This window comes from Manacus vitellinus, unplaced genomic scaffold (genome assembly GCF_001715985.3).
Source record: "Manacus vitellinus isolate BGI_N305 unplaced genomic scaffold, ASM171598v3 scaffold_40_pilon, whole genome shotgun sequence".
NCBI classification, from domain to species: Eukaryota; Metazoa; Chordata; class Aves; order Passeriformes; family Pipridae; genus Manacus; species Manacus vitellinus.
In genome coordinates this window covers 6,496,345-6,511,597 of record NW_021940541.1, presented here as the reverse complement: position 1 = coordinate 6,511,597, position 15,253 = coordinate 6,496,345, and the positions used below count along the sequence as shown (strand labels likewise).

The 15,253-nt window shown below is 37.0% G+C and overlaps 1 protein-coding gene across 1 annotated transcript in view; it reads right to left on the bottom strand.

The window, feature by feature from the left end:
- Nucleotides 1–463: 463 nt before the first annotated feature.
- RAB11FIP2 (RAB11 family interacting protein 2) overlaps nucleotides 464–15,253 on the bottom strand; it is a 33,181-nt gene continuing 18,391 nt past the window's right edge. The window contains exons 4-5 of the mRNA XM_008922413.4: nucleotides 8,588–8,633; nucleotides 464–4,943 (exon numbers count right to left, since the gene is read on the bottom strand). Coding sequence (XP_008920661.1) covers nucleotides 4,716–4,943; nucleotides 8,588–8,633 — 274 coding nt within the window. The 3' untranslated portion in view covers nucleotides 464–4,715. The remainder of the gene's footprint in view (nucleotides 4,944–8,587; nucleotides 8,634–15,253) is intronic.

The window sequence follows — 15,253 nt, the reverse complement described above, 5'->3', positions numbered from 1 at the left end:
CACTGAAAAAAATACCTATGGGGCAGGGCAGGGGTGGAGGATGGTTGAGTTTTCCGTCATTCTGGTTGGGTTTTTTCTGTCAGTATGAAGAGAAATACGTGTCATGTTTTCCATATCAAAATTTGAAGTGCTTGTCCTCATGCTAAATGCAGTTCTGGTCTGCAGAGCCAAAGATCTCCTGGTAATATTTACACACCCAGGGAATCACAGGAATAGTGCATTTAAAAGGATTGCAGACACAGTATGAAAAAAGATAATACAGATTAGTACATTTAAGAATATGGAGTTTTTTTAGTGGCTACCCTGCAAACATCTGGGATATTCATTTGGAGCTGTCCTTAAGGAAACACCCCTCTCTGTGGTCTGAGAGCCTTAACAGCATGGCTCTTACACACTTAAACACAGCTTAGGACTCACATGCTTTGCATAACACAGATTAATATCACAATTCAAGAAATACTGTGGTAGTGCATTGTGGTGCTTTATTAGTGTTAGACATGCAATATTTATTTAATGAACAAAAATTAAAATATTAAGATAACATTTTAATCAAATTAAAAGGATCTGAACTTGCAATAATGAAACAAAAATAAAGTTTTTCATGCATTCTAAGTTTATAGTTCTCATAAGTGCATATAGTTATGATTCTGTACCATTATTAAATGTAGACAAACTACCATTGATTGCACGAGACAAAATAAACCCTTAAGTCATAAGTAATGTTTTTATCTTTCACAGACTTGCTATAGAACCTGGATCTTCAGCTTTTTATAGTACATTGTAATACAGGACATCTGGAAGCTTCTGAGATGACCAGGAATGGCTCTACCACTTGTAACATACAGTGGCTTCTTCAACACAGAAATTAAAACAGACACAGCGAATGCCCCCCGTGCTTTAGGAGACCTCAAACCCTTCATAGACACACTAAAGTGCTACCTGTTGCATATTAAGTACTTCCAGTGACTGTATCTCCATTTTTAAGCTACAGATCCCTGAAAACAGGGTTTCCTACTGAAAGTGCTGACAGCCCCTTACATCCAGCATCCTCAACACAGCAGCACTAGAATCCTTCACCAAGTACTTCAAGGAGAGCAAGCTGGTCACCCTGCTTTACACATCACCCCTGGGAAAGCCTCTACCAACCCTACAGCAGCAATGGGGACAGAAAGAGCACAAAGCATGAGCTTACTTTACACAGCTGATGCAGGACAACAATCTTTCTTTAAAGCTGGAGGTGTAAATAACCCTCCAGTGCAGCAGTAAACACATTAAGACAGCAGTTCTGCTCCTGTCAAGATGCACCAAGGAAAGGGCATCCTGGGCAGAAAGAAATGCAGACCAGGAGCTAATGAGCATGATTTTCATTAGGTCCCCAAATCATGAAACCTTTCTAAATGCAAGGCAACATTTTTCACAGCTGGAAAACTACAAATAGTTCTTGACACAGAGCCAACAGCAATAAATGTAGTTGTGGATAATCTAGGGAGAATGCTACATTCATTAGTAGGTGGAAAACCAAGCTAAACATAAAATACAGCAGCAAGGGGTAACATACATAAATATAAAACAACCTTCTTGAATGGCAAAAAGTTTAAATTTCTTGCTTACAACAATAAAGTATGGCCTTCATATTTGTCCTTTAAAGTAACCAAAACACATGGCTATGAGCAGAGCTGTTTCAAAGGATAATTTCAAAGTATAGTGCATGCATGGATGAACTCCTATGCTAATTTTTGAGAGAAAATATCAAAATAATATGGAGATGCTCAAAATTTTCATTCCTACATTTTAAAGGGCAAGAAAAACTGACTATAAGTAGCAAGTTATTATGGTTTTAAAATGATGTGTAAGAAAGTTGACAATTTTACTCTATGGGAGAAACAGAACTTTCTTTGTTTTCAACATATAAATTACTCTGTATGAAATCTTTTATTTTGAAAGCTGCATGATTCAAAAAACACATGTAGGGTGAAGACGCTTTTCAAAAATAATCTCAAAATATAGAAACTAAACAGAAAATGTGTATATAATCTTTCAAGAATTCCTCCAAAAGCAGCCTATATCTTTACCTAAAAGAACTCCACAAAAATATTTTCATAGTTGTAAATGTCCCATTCTGCCTCCCTAAATAACTTTACCTTTTCCTAAATTGCATTTGTCATTCTCCCCTCTTTCTGTCAGAAACAAAAGGTGCTTTTATTCAACATGCAGATCAGATACAGACTAGGTAGTACATTGAAAGCTTCACTAAATTTCTTCACTAATGCACAAAAATTGATCTTTTCGCTACCTTTAATCTGCTTATCGTTCTTGGTATGCAAATATGTCAAATGATCTGCTTTTAGTCAATTATGCAGTTTGATATTCTACATTTACATTCTAAAAGGAGTGATTTCAGAGGTGCTAAATATAGTAGAGTTTCATTTTAATAATTATAAGTTGGCTTGCACGTGAGAAGTCATTGGAGCACATTCTGTGGTTAGTTTACTCGTTAATCCCCACTGGGGTGTCTGATTTAAGCAGAGTAGATACTAGAGATGGTCTCATACCAGTTAGCTGAAAATGACTGTGGAATTCCAAACAATTGCACAACACTTCCCCATCAACATGAGAAAACCACTTGCCAAGCATTTGAAAATGTTTGAGAATTTTTATGGAAATACTGAGTAACTGAAATACATCTTGGTGTAATTAGGAAATGAAACTCTAATTGAGTGCAAAACCTAAGTTCCAACAGCAAACGTACCATAACCCAGCACAGAACCTTTGGCACTTGGAGTACATTACAACAAATTTACAGTCATTTGGATCTTCAGTGGGTCCAAAAGAACATTCATGTGGTTTATGAGGTCCCCAGCTTGATAAATCCTCAGGCTGACAAAGTGCCTGATGTGTGAGCAGGTCTCTGCTCCACCAACTCTGAGTGCAGAGCTCTGCATGTGGGCAGGGCTGGGAACACTCAGGCTGCACACATTTCAGGGACAGCACTAGGGGGGTGGGAGGTAGCTGCTAAAGAAAAGAAGAAAATAAAGGAGAAAAAGCCCCAAACAGGTAAATGAAATCTGAGAACATTTGTACAAAGAAGCTTTTTTCCTAACAGGAATAATTCTGTGCTGCCATACAATACTAATGGCATCAAAGGCATTCAGATACAACTTTTTCACTTATGGTTATTCAAGATATTACCAATTTTTGCAGTTTTAAAAATAAAAGTATATTTAAGTCTTTTACAACAACAACAAAAAATTGGAATTTAATTTCAAGCTTTTTTGCCACCTCATCAACAATCATTTCATGGTGCTGTAAGAAAATAAAAAACAGATCAAGTAAAGAAAAAGAAAAGGAAAAGACAGTTTTCTTAAACCCAGATCTAAAATATTCTCTGCACTTTTTTGTTAATATTATCTTACTGTTTCACAGCAAGAGACAATCCAACCGAGATTCTTATTAAGGAAATTAAAATTAAAATCTCCTTCTGATAATATTTTGAGGATTCTTCTCCTCAAAGTATTTCCCCATTACATGTACATCACTATATTTTGCCAATTCATTGAATAACAGATACCATTTTCATATGTCATTCCATAAACAATTATTAAATGATCAGGAAGATATTTACTACATTCTTCTTTCATTTGCCTCAATGAAAAGTGACTTTTAGAACTATTTACATGGATGCAGATATTTTAATGAAAGGTCTAAGTACTCTATATGTGTTTAAGCAACATGGCCTATTTCTAAAGGCATATACTTCATTGTCATAAGATTTAAAAAGTTAAGACATATATAATGTAAAACTCAACTTTACATTGAGTCAGTTCTACATTTTTGAATTATCGTGTCTATTTAAGTCAGCCTCTCCATTTCTGCTACATTTTCATTGCAGTAGACTTTGACTGGACAAAAGTATTCGTATTTTTATTCCATACTTCTCTCCAGTCCTACCTCTGACTCTATTAACACTGTTCAAAGGACTTTAACACATAAAAAGGCATGCAGCAACTTCATACAAAAAGATCCTCAAAACAACCTTATGTCATGAGCTCACCACCAAAGTTCACTCATTACACACAAAATTCAGCATTTATGTGTAAAATAACTGTTTCCAGCATATGCCAGTACAGAAGTGGCACAGGTTCTTTTACATTGTTATAGAAGAAGCACATTGTATAGAATACAGCATTTACTCTGCAAAGATTGTGCATCACTGTTAGCCTTTACACTCCACTGCAATAAACCACACTTAGCTTTAGCAGAATACTACTACACTGGCCTGATAACAGTGGTCTTGGTGGCATGCTGTAATAAAAGAATAGATACATTGCCTAATACCAATAATCATTCAAGAAAACACCCATAACAGCACAGGCTTCCCAGCTGAAACTGCCACATGGGGAACACTATGTATATAAACTCATGGACATATTTAATGTGTATTATTAACTCTATTTTAAGTATTCGGTACCTAAAGGTGTTTTCAAAAAGAAAAAAAAAAGTTCCTCAGGTAATTTAACAGAGTATAACTTTTGGCGGTCCCTGCTAGTGTTTGGAGTACAAAAAACAAAAGAAAAACCCCACGCCACTGCCCCTTCTCCCTGGAAGGCGATTCCTGGAATTTCTTAGGAGAAAAGGAATGAAGAGAAGCCACAATCTTGAAGTGTGATTTCCTTCCACTACAGCATTCAGCGGGAGTACCCCCAGGTCCCGCTGGCTCAGCTTTTGGAAAACTTGCCAGCTTTGCGGGAAGGTTCGTATGGCACCCGGAGTATGCTGGGGGTCTCCTCCATCACTCGCACCAGAAGGTTGTCGATGTAGTCCTCCAGCTCCCGGATGTGGCTGTCCTTCTTCTTCAGCTGCTCTTTGTGTCTCACCAGCTCCTGCAGAACCTCCTCGTAGGTGAGGTTCCGGTATCCAGCAGTGGCATCGAAAGGGTTTCCTTCCTGCAGGGAAGGTTTGAAAAAACAGCAGATTTCATTAAATACTTCAGCAAATTGATGGGTTGTTGTTTTTCATACATTTCTCATGTGCAGCTCTTTGTAGAAGCAGCTCCTTTCAGACAACACACCTCCATTTGCTCCAGATCTTTTCCCTGCCATACCCCACTGGAGCAGACACCAGAGACAGGCTGCACAGCTCAATGGATGAATCCCACACTGTCATCTCAGAAAAATATTCTTCTCAGCGAGGTGTACACACAGTTAATGACCATATGAGCAGCAACCACAAGAATGGCAGGTCCATTTTGGGAAACCAACTCTGTGGTAACCTTTATTACTGAAGAACAAGAGAAGGGCCCTGAGAATTCCAGTCCTGCTGTAACTTCCCCGAGTTCTCGCTTCGGGAGCACATCACAGCAAAGCACTTACTCAGCCCTAAATGGCATCAGCCCTCATCTGTCTTTCATATTCTATTTTTAGTCATCAGTGGTTCTCCAGGCCTTGGCTTCTGAATCACGTAATAAAACTTCCAATTTTAAATTTCAGGTGAAGGTAAAAGGCTGCATCTTATTTTCACTGGAGCACCGAAACCAGAAATGTGTGCTTACAAAAGACCTTGCTTGCTCCTTGCTTACCATAAAGCAGGAGGGGCCCAGAATTAAGCAGCAGGGAACATTATTTCTGTAATGATTTCTGATGACTCAGTAAGTGCAGGTATTAGCAGAGATGGACAAGTCAGTCCTCTTAACAAAGGGCAACATGTGATCCAAACCACTATAAACTTGAATGTCTTATTCTGTGTCAAGAATGAGTTGTGACCTTACGTAACCAGACAATGAACAATTTTGAAATGTAGAACTGAAAAAAGATTGTGAGAGCTGGTTTACAGAAGTATTAGCACTGCTAGACATGCTAAGCAGCAAGTTTGGTCTCATCCAGAAATGGAAACATTTAGAAGATATGGAACCTAAAAAGCCCTGCAGCTCTAACCGGGCAGAAGAACACAAGACAGTTTTTATTTACAGTAGAAGCATTAAAAAATATAAAGCTTGCACAGCTAAGAAGCACAGTGCATAATAAAGTCATATCCATTCCTTTTCCATGCTCCACTCCCTTTCCTGCCATACAGCTCCATATTTGCACACTGGCATATGTCAAACCATTCAAACACGCAGATGGCCAAAGTTTTCAAATACACCCAATTAAAAGTGATGGTGCTCTGCAAATAGGCTGAAGTGCAACAGATCAGCCTCTCTCCATCAATTATATTCTAGCAACAGTTCTCAAAAATATGTGCTTCTAAAGGTTTTTCCCTCCATTTAATTCATATCACGTTTATGTACATGTATTCAGTATTTCAAACTTACCAAGTTACAGGACTGTAAGTAATCAGTAGCTCCCACTTTATTAAAATTGTTCACCTGATGAAATTTATAAATTCGTTAGGAATTGACTTCCAACAAGTATAGAAGAGAAAAATCACCTTTTGGCCATATTTTTAACAGATTTTCTTCTACAAGAAGCATGCGAAATTTTCTCCTCAGGTTACTAAATTTTTGTACACATTGGAAAAGATATCATTAACACTTACATGTCTGAAATACAAAGTTTGCCTAATTTTTTGATTTGGCAAAGGAGCAGGAATTAAGATGCAATGATGTCTTTAATTATTCTATCAAGTTTACTTGAAAAGTTTGTGTAATACATATGTTTTAAAGATATTAATGCTCCATGCACATCTTTTGGGGAGAATAACTTATCACATTAATTATGCAAAAAAATTCTATTTAAAGTACAGTAGTACCTAGAAATAAATAATTGTTCAAATTAAGAAGGTTTTAAACATTCAATGTGAGCCAATAGATGATATTTAAATGTATAAGGAACACCTATGTCCTTAAAAAAAAAAAATTTTAATGCAAAACATTAATCTTATAATGAATTATTAAGAAAAAAAAAGGATTCTAAAGAACAAGATATGCAAGTTATTGTCTCATCTACAAAGTGCTGTTGGGGTACACACTGCCAGGCAGAGGAAATGGCATTAGATAAAATGAAGGCCAGGCAATCTCTGATCATCTCTTCATTGTTCTAATGAGGAATTCTGCTCTGGGAATATCATCTAAGTTACTTTCACATCTTTTGTCCTACTTACTTCATCTTCCTTTCAGTTCTTAATTAGGCCTTAAAGAGCTCACGCTGCCCTTTCAACTGGCTACTGCTCCCATTTAAACACTGCTTTCACAGACAGGTGTTGGCATCACAGTGGAAGACATACAAACATAATTACTAAATAATATGCACAAGGAAGAAAAATAATAACTTGGTGAGGGCTATTACTGCAGAACCTAATAATAAATTACTTCAAACACCTTAGAAAGCAATCTTGAATATTTTTTAAAAATCAAATGGTTTCATTCAAAACTATGGTTGAGATATAATTTCTTCCCCACCTCATTTGTATTTTGTATTAAATGAGTGCCACCTCATAATCCTGCAACTGACATTTAGGATAGCTGGTATTCCAAAGGAAAAATCATCAAGGATTTCTTTTATCACCTTTAAATCCTTTAAATAAAACAATTCACATCTTATTTCTTAAAAGAATTCAACTGATGCTTTTACCAGCAATAAATTACGTGATTTGCAGTCGTACATTTGCAAGCACATAGAAACTGTAATTATGGTTACTTTACAGACAATGGCTGCTAAGTCAAATCAATTTTTTTGATGTCGCTTTTTGTCAGAGATTAAGTAACTGCCTGGTAGAATTCAGTTTACTATCTGATCAAAGGCAGCCTTCAAATACTCTGACATCTCCCACCAGTAACTCACATTATAAAAACTTGGGCATTTACAATAACATCAATTGTTATGACAAATCATTTACATAAACCAGTGAAAAACAAACAGTACAAAGCCATATTTGCTTGTGAACCTTGTTTTCTATATATTTTAAAGATTGAAAACAAACCCACTTATAAAGATTTCATCTATTCAGAGAACAAACCCCAGTAAGACCACATTTTCCTTCAAACAAAGACATTGCCTATGCCTTTTTTCTTTGTACACAATTTATTCTTGGTACTTTGAGAACGAAGAGCATTTGGAATAATATCTTTTAGTATTTCTATTTTTTAATGCTTTCTGAGAGGCTGTTCATGTATTATGTGTATTATTAATCCTATCATATATCAGCTCATTATTTCCATTTTGATTTGCCATCTACAGACTGTCCTCAAGTCTCTGATCAAAGTGACAGTAAATTCCTGTTTGGTCAATCAACACACCACTGCTTAATGCAGAGTTCCTCACCTGACTATTACTTCTCTAGATTAGTCACCTAAAGCACCCCCAAAGAAACAGTTTTGTTCCTGTTTTTCCTACTTTTTGTGCAAAGACCTAAATTTTTCCTTCCTCATCATCACATCACAGGTACACTGTGTATTGAGTGTAAAATTCTTCTTTATTCCCAAATTTCCATTAAGTCTGTGATTTTCTAATTAGATTTTCAGGGTATGTCAAAAGAGAAAGAAAAAATTCTAACATTTCCACATAGGAGGTTAAAAAAGAATATAAGGTTATATTGTGTCAAACACCATTTAGTTGGCATTTACTGATGTCTTTCCATAACATTCATAACTCACCGATTTTTTCCTGAGATCCTCAATGCCAGAAGGATTCATATGAAAACTGTGAGGAAAAAAACCCCAAACAAACAAATATTAGTAGTGCACACTTATTTGACCAAAACATCTACTAGAAGACAGTACTGAATTACATATATAGCTATAAAATATTTAATATGATTTATGTTCTTGATTTGTTGAACTCAGGAAGAGAAAATATTCAAAATGAAAGGAAATTTTAATGTACTCCTTGTTCAAAATTTTTTGTATTTTTCAAGTTCTTTTTGTCATAAAATCTGAATAAATAATTAAGAAATGCTAGAAAGGCTATCAGGAATTGGGCTCCCCTGTCTCTCCTCTTGTATCTAGACTTAGCTTAAGGTTCTAAGCAAAAAGTGATACTTTAAATGAAATATCCCAGAAACAGGTCCCTGGGATGAGACTGTTGAAAAACAACCACCAAACCCTGCAGACTAACATGTATTCCCAGCTTTCATGGCAGCTCCTAGAGGAGAAAGGTCCCATGGAAATTCCAGTGAGATCACCAGCTTAAGTCAGAGCTGAAAAGCAACCCTCTGTCAGCAACACCTAAAACTGAGTAAATAATCAGTTCTTTTTATCCTACATATCCAAAAAGCAAAGCTATTTCCTGGGGTTGTTGATACTGATAAAAGCAGCCACTGTCTAAGTGTCAGGGTTAAGAAACTGTCCACTGGTCTCTCAGGTTGGTGTCATTATTAGCAAGTATCTTCAAAAATGAGTGTTGCTATGTTCTGATGGACTTGCTGCAGAAAGTTTGGACAGAAAACATGCTCTGAAAGTGTGTTCAAAATCTGGATATGGCTCACAAACACTATTAACTTGGTAGCAACAGAGCAGACATCATTCTTTCACCTCACAGAATCTACTATTTCGTTAGACTGCATGTACTGGTTGTGAGGGTGATATTTATTGACTGAGAGTAACAAAAATATGTCCAGACTTTTTTAAAATAAATTTTAAAGATGGGTTAAAGTACAGAACGTGAATTTTGTGACTGCTCATCACTCTTTGTTATCTGAATTTATAAGCCATATATTTCACAGTGTAGAAGTGGAAGGGACAAAAATTTACAAACTGAAACGATGTCAAATATAAAACATGATTTGTTTCTGTAAAGAATTTTTGTTTATATTATGACTTCCTTTTTTTTTTTTTTTTTTTTACATTTCTTTTATTCTGTACAATACTTTTCATTTCCAAAGCAGGCAGTCTTTTGCTCATACAGAAATCCCGTGAACCATGTGCTGGGCTGAGGGCTCAGACAGGGACTGGATTACAAGAACAGTCGCAACCAGAAATCAAGAGGTGTCTGACGAGTCAAGTCGTGGCTAATTCCCATTGTACCTGTTTGTACCAGTGCTCCCCAGCAGTCTGCCTCCTTTGCTGGAGCCCAGTTGTGAATGAGGGGCCTCTTTCCCGGGGTATTGTCTCAAGCCCAAAGGCAGGGCCCTCCCTCCCAGCCCTCCTTTCAGCCCCTCACCGAGGTGTCAAACCGGGATGAACTCCCTCCATTGAGGGCTGCCTTCCCTGATCCCAGCACAAAGCACTGCCCGAGCTGAACTGCACTGAATTAGCCTGCTGAAAACCAAGAATGTCTCTATTTAACCAAGTGTGGCGTTAATTTGGGATATCTTTCTTTGGGGACTGTTTCCTCATGTTAGACAAGATATACAATAATACGGCCTGACTGCTCAACTGAGTGACTTTCTGAAAGGTCAAAAAAGCAAGATCTTTCACTGCCTTGAATGACTTTATAGTTTCTGTGAAATAAGTCCTAGGACTCTTTTGCATAGCAGCAGCTTAAAAGGAAAGCATTGGTTCTGATTATGAAAAGGTACTGTTTGAAAATTACAAATATAAATCACTGGCAATATGGACTAAATTTCTTTTTTAAGCAGTAAAAAGCCTGCAATCATTTCTGTAACATTGTGGACATCACAACTGCAGTTACAAGAGAGCACATCTGCGTATTTTACATGAAGAAATTTGAATACGCTTGCAAAAAATGAAAAACTATTAAAATATTCCCCAATAAAACCCCCAAACCCCATGAATACTCTTACTCATATTTTAAAGAGATATGTGGAAAATATAACGCTTCTCAAGGAAGAAACAGGTGCTGAGATTGCACAGAACATTTTTTTAAATCAAAGTGTCTGTTCAGTAAGGTGGGAGCTCGTTGGCCTCGCTGAGCCCTGTGGGGTTTCCTGCCAGTGCTCCCTGCCTGAGGTGAGTGTGAGCAGATGCAGACTCCCACCACTGCACCCATATTTCACTGTCCCCTCAAAAGAAATCACTGCAAAATTACGAATGCATTTAAGTTGGGGGAGTTGTCTGCTTGGTGCACTGAAATTAATGAGAGTGTTTATTTTTTAATTTCAATTTCATCATAATAATACACCCCTGAAGTTACCATTCTCACTCGATTACTGGCAATAATTACAGAAAACATGTCTCTAGGACTACAGCCCACATGCTGTACAACCATCACAAGCCTCCTTCAAGCAGCCATTATCTTAACTTCCCAAGAGCATTCTGAAATCACTGATCTAAGCAACTATAAAAAACAACATCAGTTTTCCCTGTGTTACAGTCCTAGTTCATAGTGATAGTACCAGTTATAGTCCCATTCCTCTTTTTTCCCCCACGGGTTGATAAACTGGTGGGGAACCTCTGCTATGGAAGAAGTTCATATGTTCACAGCTTGGGAAAAAGTATCTTTTTGTTTTTGGGGTTCTTCTGAGTGCAGCTTAATGTGAATGGGGATTGTAAAAATCTAGCATTGCAGGATTCCGTCATTATTTTTTCTCAATTATGCCCAAACTAAATTTGCTCAGTTTACAAGTAAAATAATGTTTCTTTCCCAAGAAATAGCCTTTCTGCCAACTCACTCTGAGAACTGCAGTCAGCCTGGCTTTCCCTGGCTCATCCCCTGTAACCCTGTGTGTAACTCCAGGTGTTGGTACATCCAACACCTCCTCCCTGGACATACCTGCTAACCCACACACACTGACTGAACTACTCCTCTTCCAGCTCCCTGAATAGAGATCATCCACCCTCTTGCTCCTGTAGCCTTCCTCAAGGAATCAAGTAATTTTCCACCCTTCCACCTGCCCAGACAGAGCACTGAACTCCCCCTCTCCCCCCGGGGAGTCTCATGTGCCCCAAGGTGATGGCCCAGGCCCCTGAACCATTTTTAACACAATAAACTTTCATACACTTGGATCACCCTCGAGACAACCAGAAACTACTAAAAGGGATGTAAATCCCACGGGCACAGATTAAACATCAGCTCCAGTGGGATCATGGAAGTGACAGCAACCAAGCAAGACACCCAACTTCTACACCAGCCTTACCCCACTACAGGTAGAACAGACTTCTCCAGTCTAGTACAGCAATTAGTCCCATCTCATTCATTTGGGAAATCCATTAATTTCCTTAGCAGTTATTTTATAACACATATTTTTACCAGATTAAATCATATCCATTATTTTATTGCTTTGGATATAACTTTTTCTTTACATTTTTTCCCCGAATAGTAAAGTTTGTTTGAATTTCTAGGGTTTTATTAGTTTGGATGTCAATTTTAGCCCATCTGAGATGAGAATCCTTTCCTATCACCATGTTCCTGAGGGGTGAAAGCAATGAGAAATAAAAATAGTATAAGCTAATAATGGAGACAGACATAGTGCAGTGCTGATTCTGTAGAGTGTTTTGGATTACTCTTTCATAACCATAGCAAGCATATTGTTTTATACTTTATTGCTGTTTTCCCTATTTAAATACATTTCATTAGAATTACATGAAACTTTACTTTTTTTTTAATAACACCTATTTTTACTGGTAGTTAAATACTCACACTGCCTGTTGATAATTTACAGTTTGTATAGAAACTGCAACTCAGTGGAGTTGAGTTTGGGATGTATCACAAGTTCAGGTTTATGAGTGCAGCTTGTAATTTTGTCTTTTGAAGTTTAATGGTAGTTAAAAATTCAAACATTAGGTCTAGTGGTTGCTTAAATATTTAGCTTCTGAATGCCTAGAGATTAAAACAATCTTTATGAAATCTTTCCTATAACTGAATCAAACATTTTAGTGCCTGAACCATTTACTCTGACAACATAATGAATGGGAATCAGACTCCTAAATTATGCTCCATGGAAAGTGTATTTTCTTAAGGAGCAAAAGCTTTTTACTTATCTTTTTCTATTCCTATTAGTTATGTGATCGTTGCACTGTATACTATTAGAAATTAAAATTAGGATATTTACATTAATCATCACTATTCAAAGTATTGAAATCTATGTTAATACTCTGTAAAATACCCATAATAAGCCCAGGTTTCAGGTTTTTTCCTTTAATATGGAATGTCTGCACACAGGTAATTAACAAAGCTCTACCATATTCATTTTCCATTAGAGTTGAAATATGTTCCTATTCCTACTTCTTGGTCTTTGGACTGATTCTTAACTACAGTGCCTATGTATTTTTCTTTGGATTCTCACAACATATATCAAACCCTTAAATTATTAGGATGGCATTTAAGTTATTACCAATGCACTAAAAAAAAAAACCAAACCAAAAGAAACGAATAAAATCAGCTACAGTTAATGAAATTCAGAAACTTAGCCTTCCACAGAATATTGTTGGCCTGCTGTGCCTGGCACTGCAGACCTCACTTTATATTCTGAGATGGAATGACTGTCATGTCTGGCAGCCAAGTAAGTACAGAATAAGCATATTACCACTTATTTTGCAATTAGATTCTGGGGAACATCACTTCACAGACTGCACTCCATAAATTGTTCTGCTGTCAAGCCACGTTCCATGGCCTTTTGGAGCTTGTGTCCAGAGGAACACAAGAAGAGTATCAGGTTTTGTTGCTGTCACTCTGTTTTCTTAATATTCCTATAAAGCCTGATGCCAAGAGTGAAGAAAACGGACTGAAAAACCTGAACTCTGCTTACTTTTCTTGCAAATCATTTGTTTTCAAGCTACATGTTCTTTCCATAGACTCCTTTGGAAACGGTCTGTTCAGGAGCACACTGCTGCCCTTCAAAGGGGGCAGAAGGTTCCACGAGATGAAGAAGTTCCATGAGATAAAGAAGTCCCACGAGACGAAGTTCCAGTCTCAGAACACAACGCTCCATCCTGGCCCTGAACAACACACCCTTCAGGGGAGCAGCCTCTTCTCTTGGGGCTCACATGTATTTCAAATTTACAGCAGCAAAAACACAATGCAGCTACACAGAAGCACAAAAACTTTCAGTTAAATCAACTCGAAGAATTTAACAGAATTTTGCCTTTGTTCTGAAAACACACATGGACTGGGATCCACAACAGGCTGGTGACCAAATCTGAGCTGTCTGGCACTGCTGCCTGCATGAGCCCTACCAGAATGCTGGACTTCTCCTGCCAAAAAACAAGTAGTATTTTAAAACAATAACACTTGCACACTGCTGGACACATTACTAGTGCAAATTCATTTGTTATTCAGGACTCACAAGACATTCTAAAATTAAAAGTGATCTCATAAAGTGTACTCAGCTGACTTATAATTACAGTTTCAGGAAACAAGCAACAACAGTTTTACATTAAAAGTTATTATTTTTAAATACATAAAAATTCTTTCTTTTACGAAGCAGTTGTGCTATGGTTAAAAAAGCTAATGAAATTTTATTCTCTAGAGACCACTAAAGAACTGTCATACTAAAAGTTGTGCCAGCATCTTCACTAGAAGACACTATTATTGGAGATCTGTAAGTCAACAAAAAGAAAAAAAAAACAAAAACAAAAAACCAAACAACCCTAAAGTAAAATTTTATACTGAAACTTCCAGAACCATTTTTAAATTATTAAAAAAATAGAACTAATTTTTAGCTCTTATAATGAAACAGAAAAAAAAATTGCCCATCATCTCTACACTTATTAATAAACTGAGTATAACTATTAGATTATTCTTTTGTAAAATAAGATAGAACAGGCCATGCATTTTCCCTTGGGAAAGATAATGTGGCTCATGTGTGCTCTCAAAAAAGATTTCATATGCCTTAATGTGCACCAACAGACAGTGAAAGCTTGAAAAAATCTCTTCATGCAGCCAGCAGGATGAACTTTCCTAGGAGTATTCCCAAAACAGTCAACTAATTAGGAGTGATTTCTGATGAAGACTCTGAAAAGTCAAGATTAATACTAAGTATTTCTACAATATCTCTGCAAGAATTGATTGCTCCAACTCCCCTTAGTAATGCCCCAAATGCTGTGCCCATTGCTTTGTAGGAGCTCTGCAAAAGATTTCATTATTCTCTCATCACATGCAGTGATCTTTCTAAACCAGATGGTAACAGACCTGGCAGGACAGACCAAGAATCCCTGCATGGCTTCTGCTTGCTTTGTAATATCCCTTTACCTCTCATGTACCAGCAAGGTATTTCTTTTGTTGAAATAATACTCTACTGACAGCTTTACCATGCTGAATTAACAAATATTAACAGTCTACAGTACAGTTAAAGCACTGGCATCGTCCATCAATATTTTACCTTGACTAGAGATCAGACTGACTAAAGTCTAGTCTAACTTCCACAGAGAACTGAAAAAAATATACTCATTTCAAGAAAAGCAATGCAGAAGTGCATTGCTCTT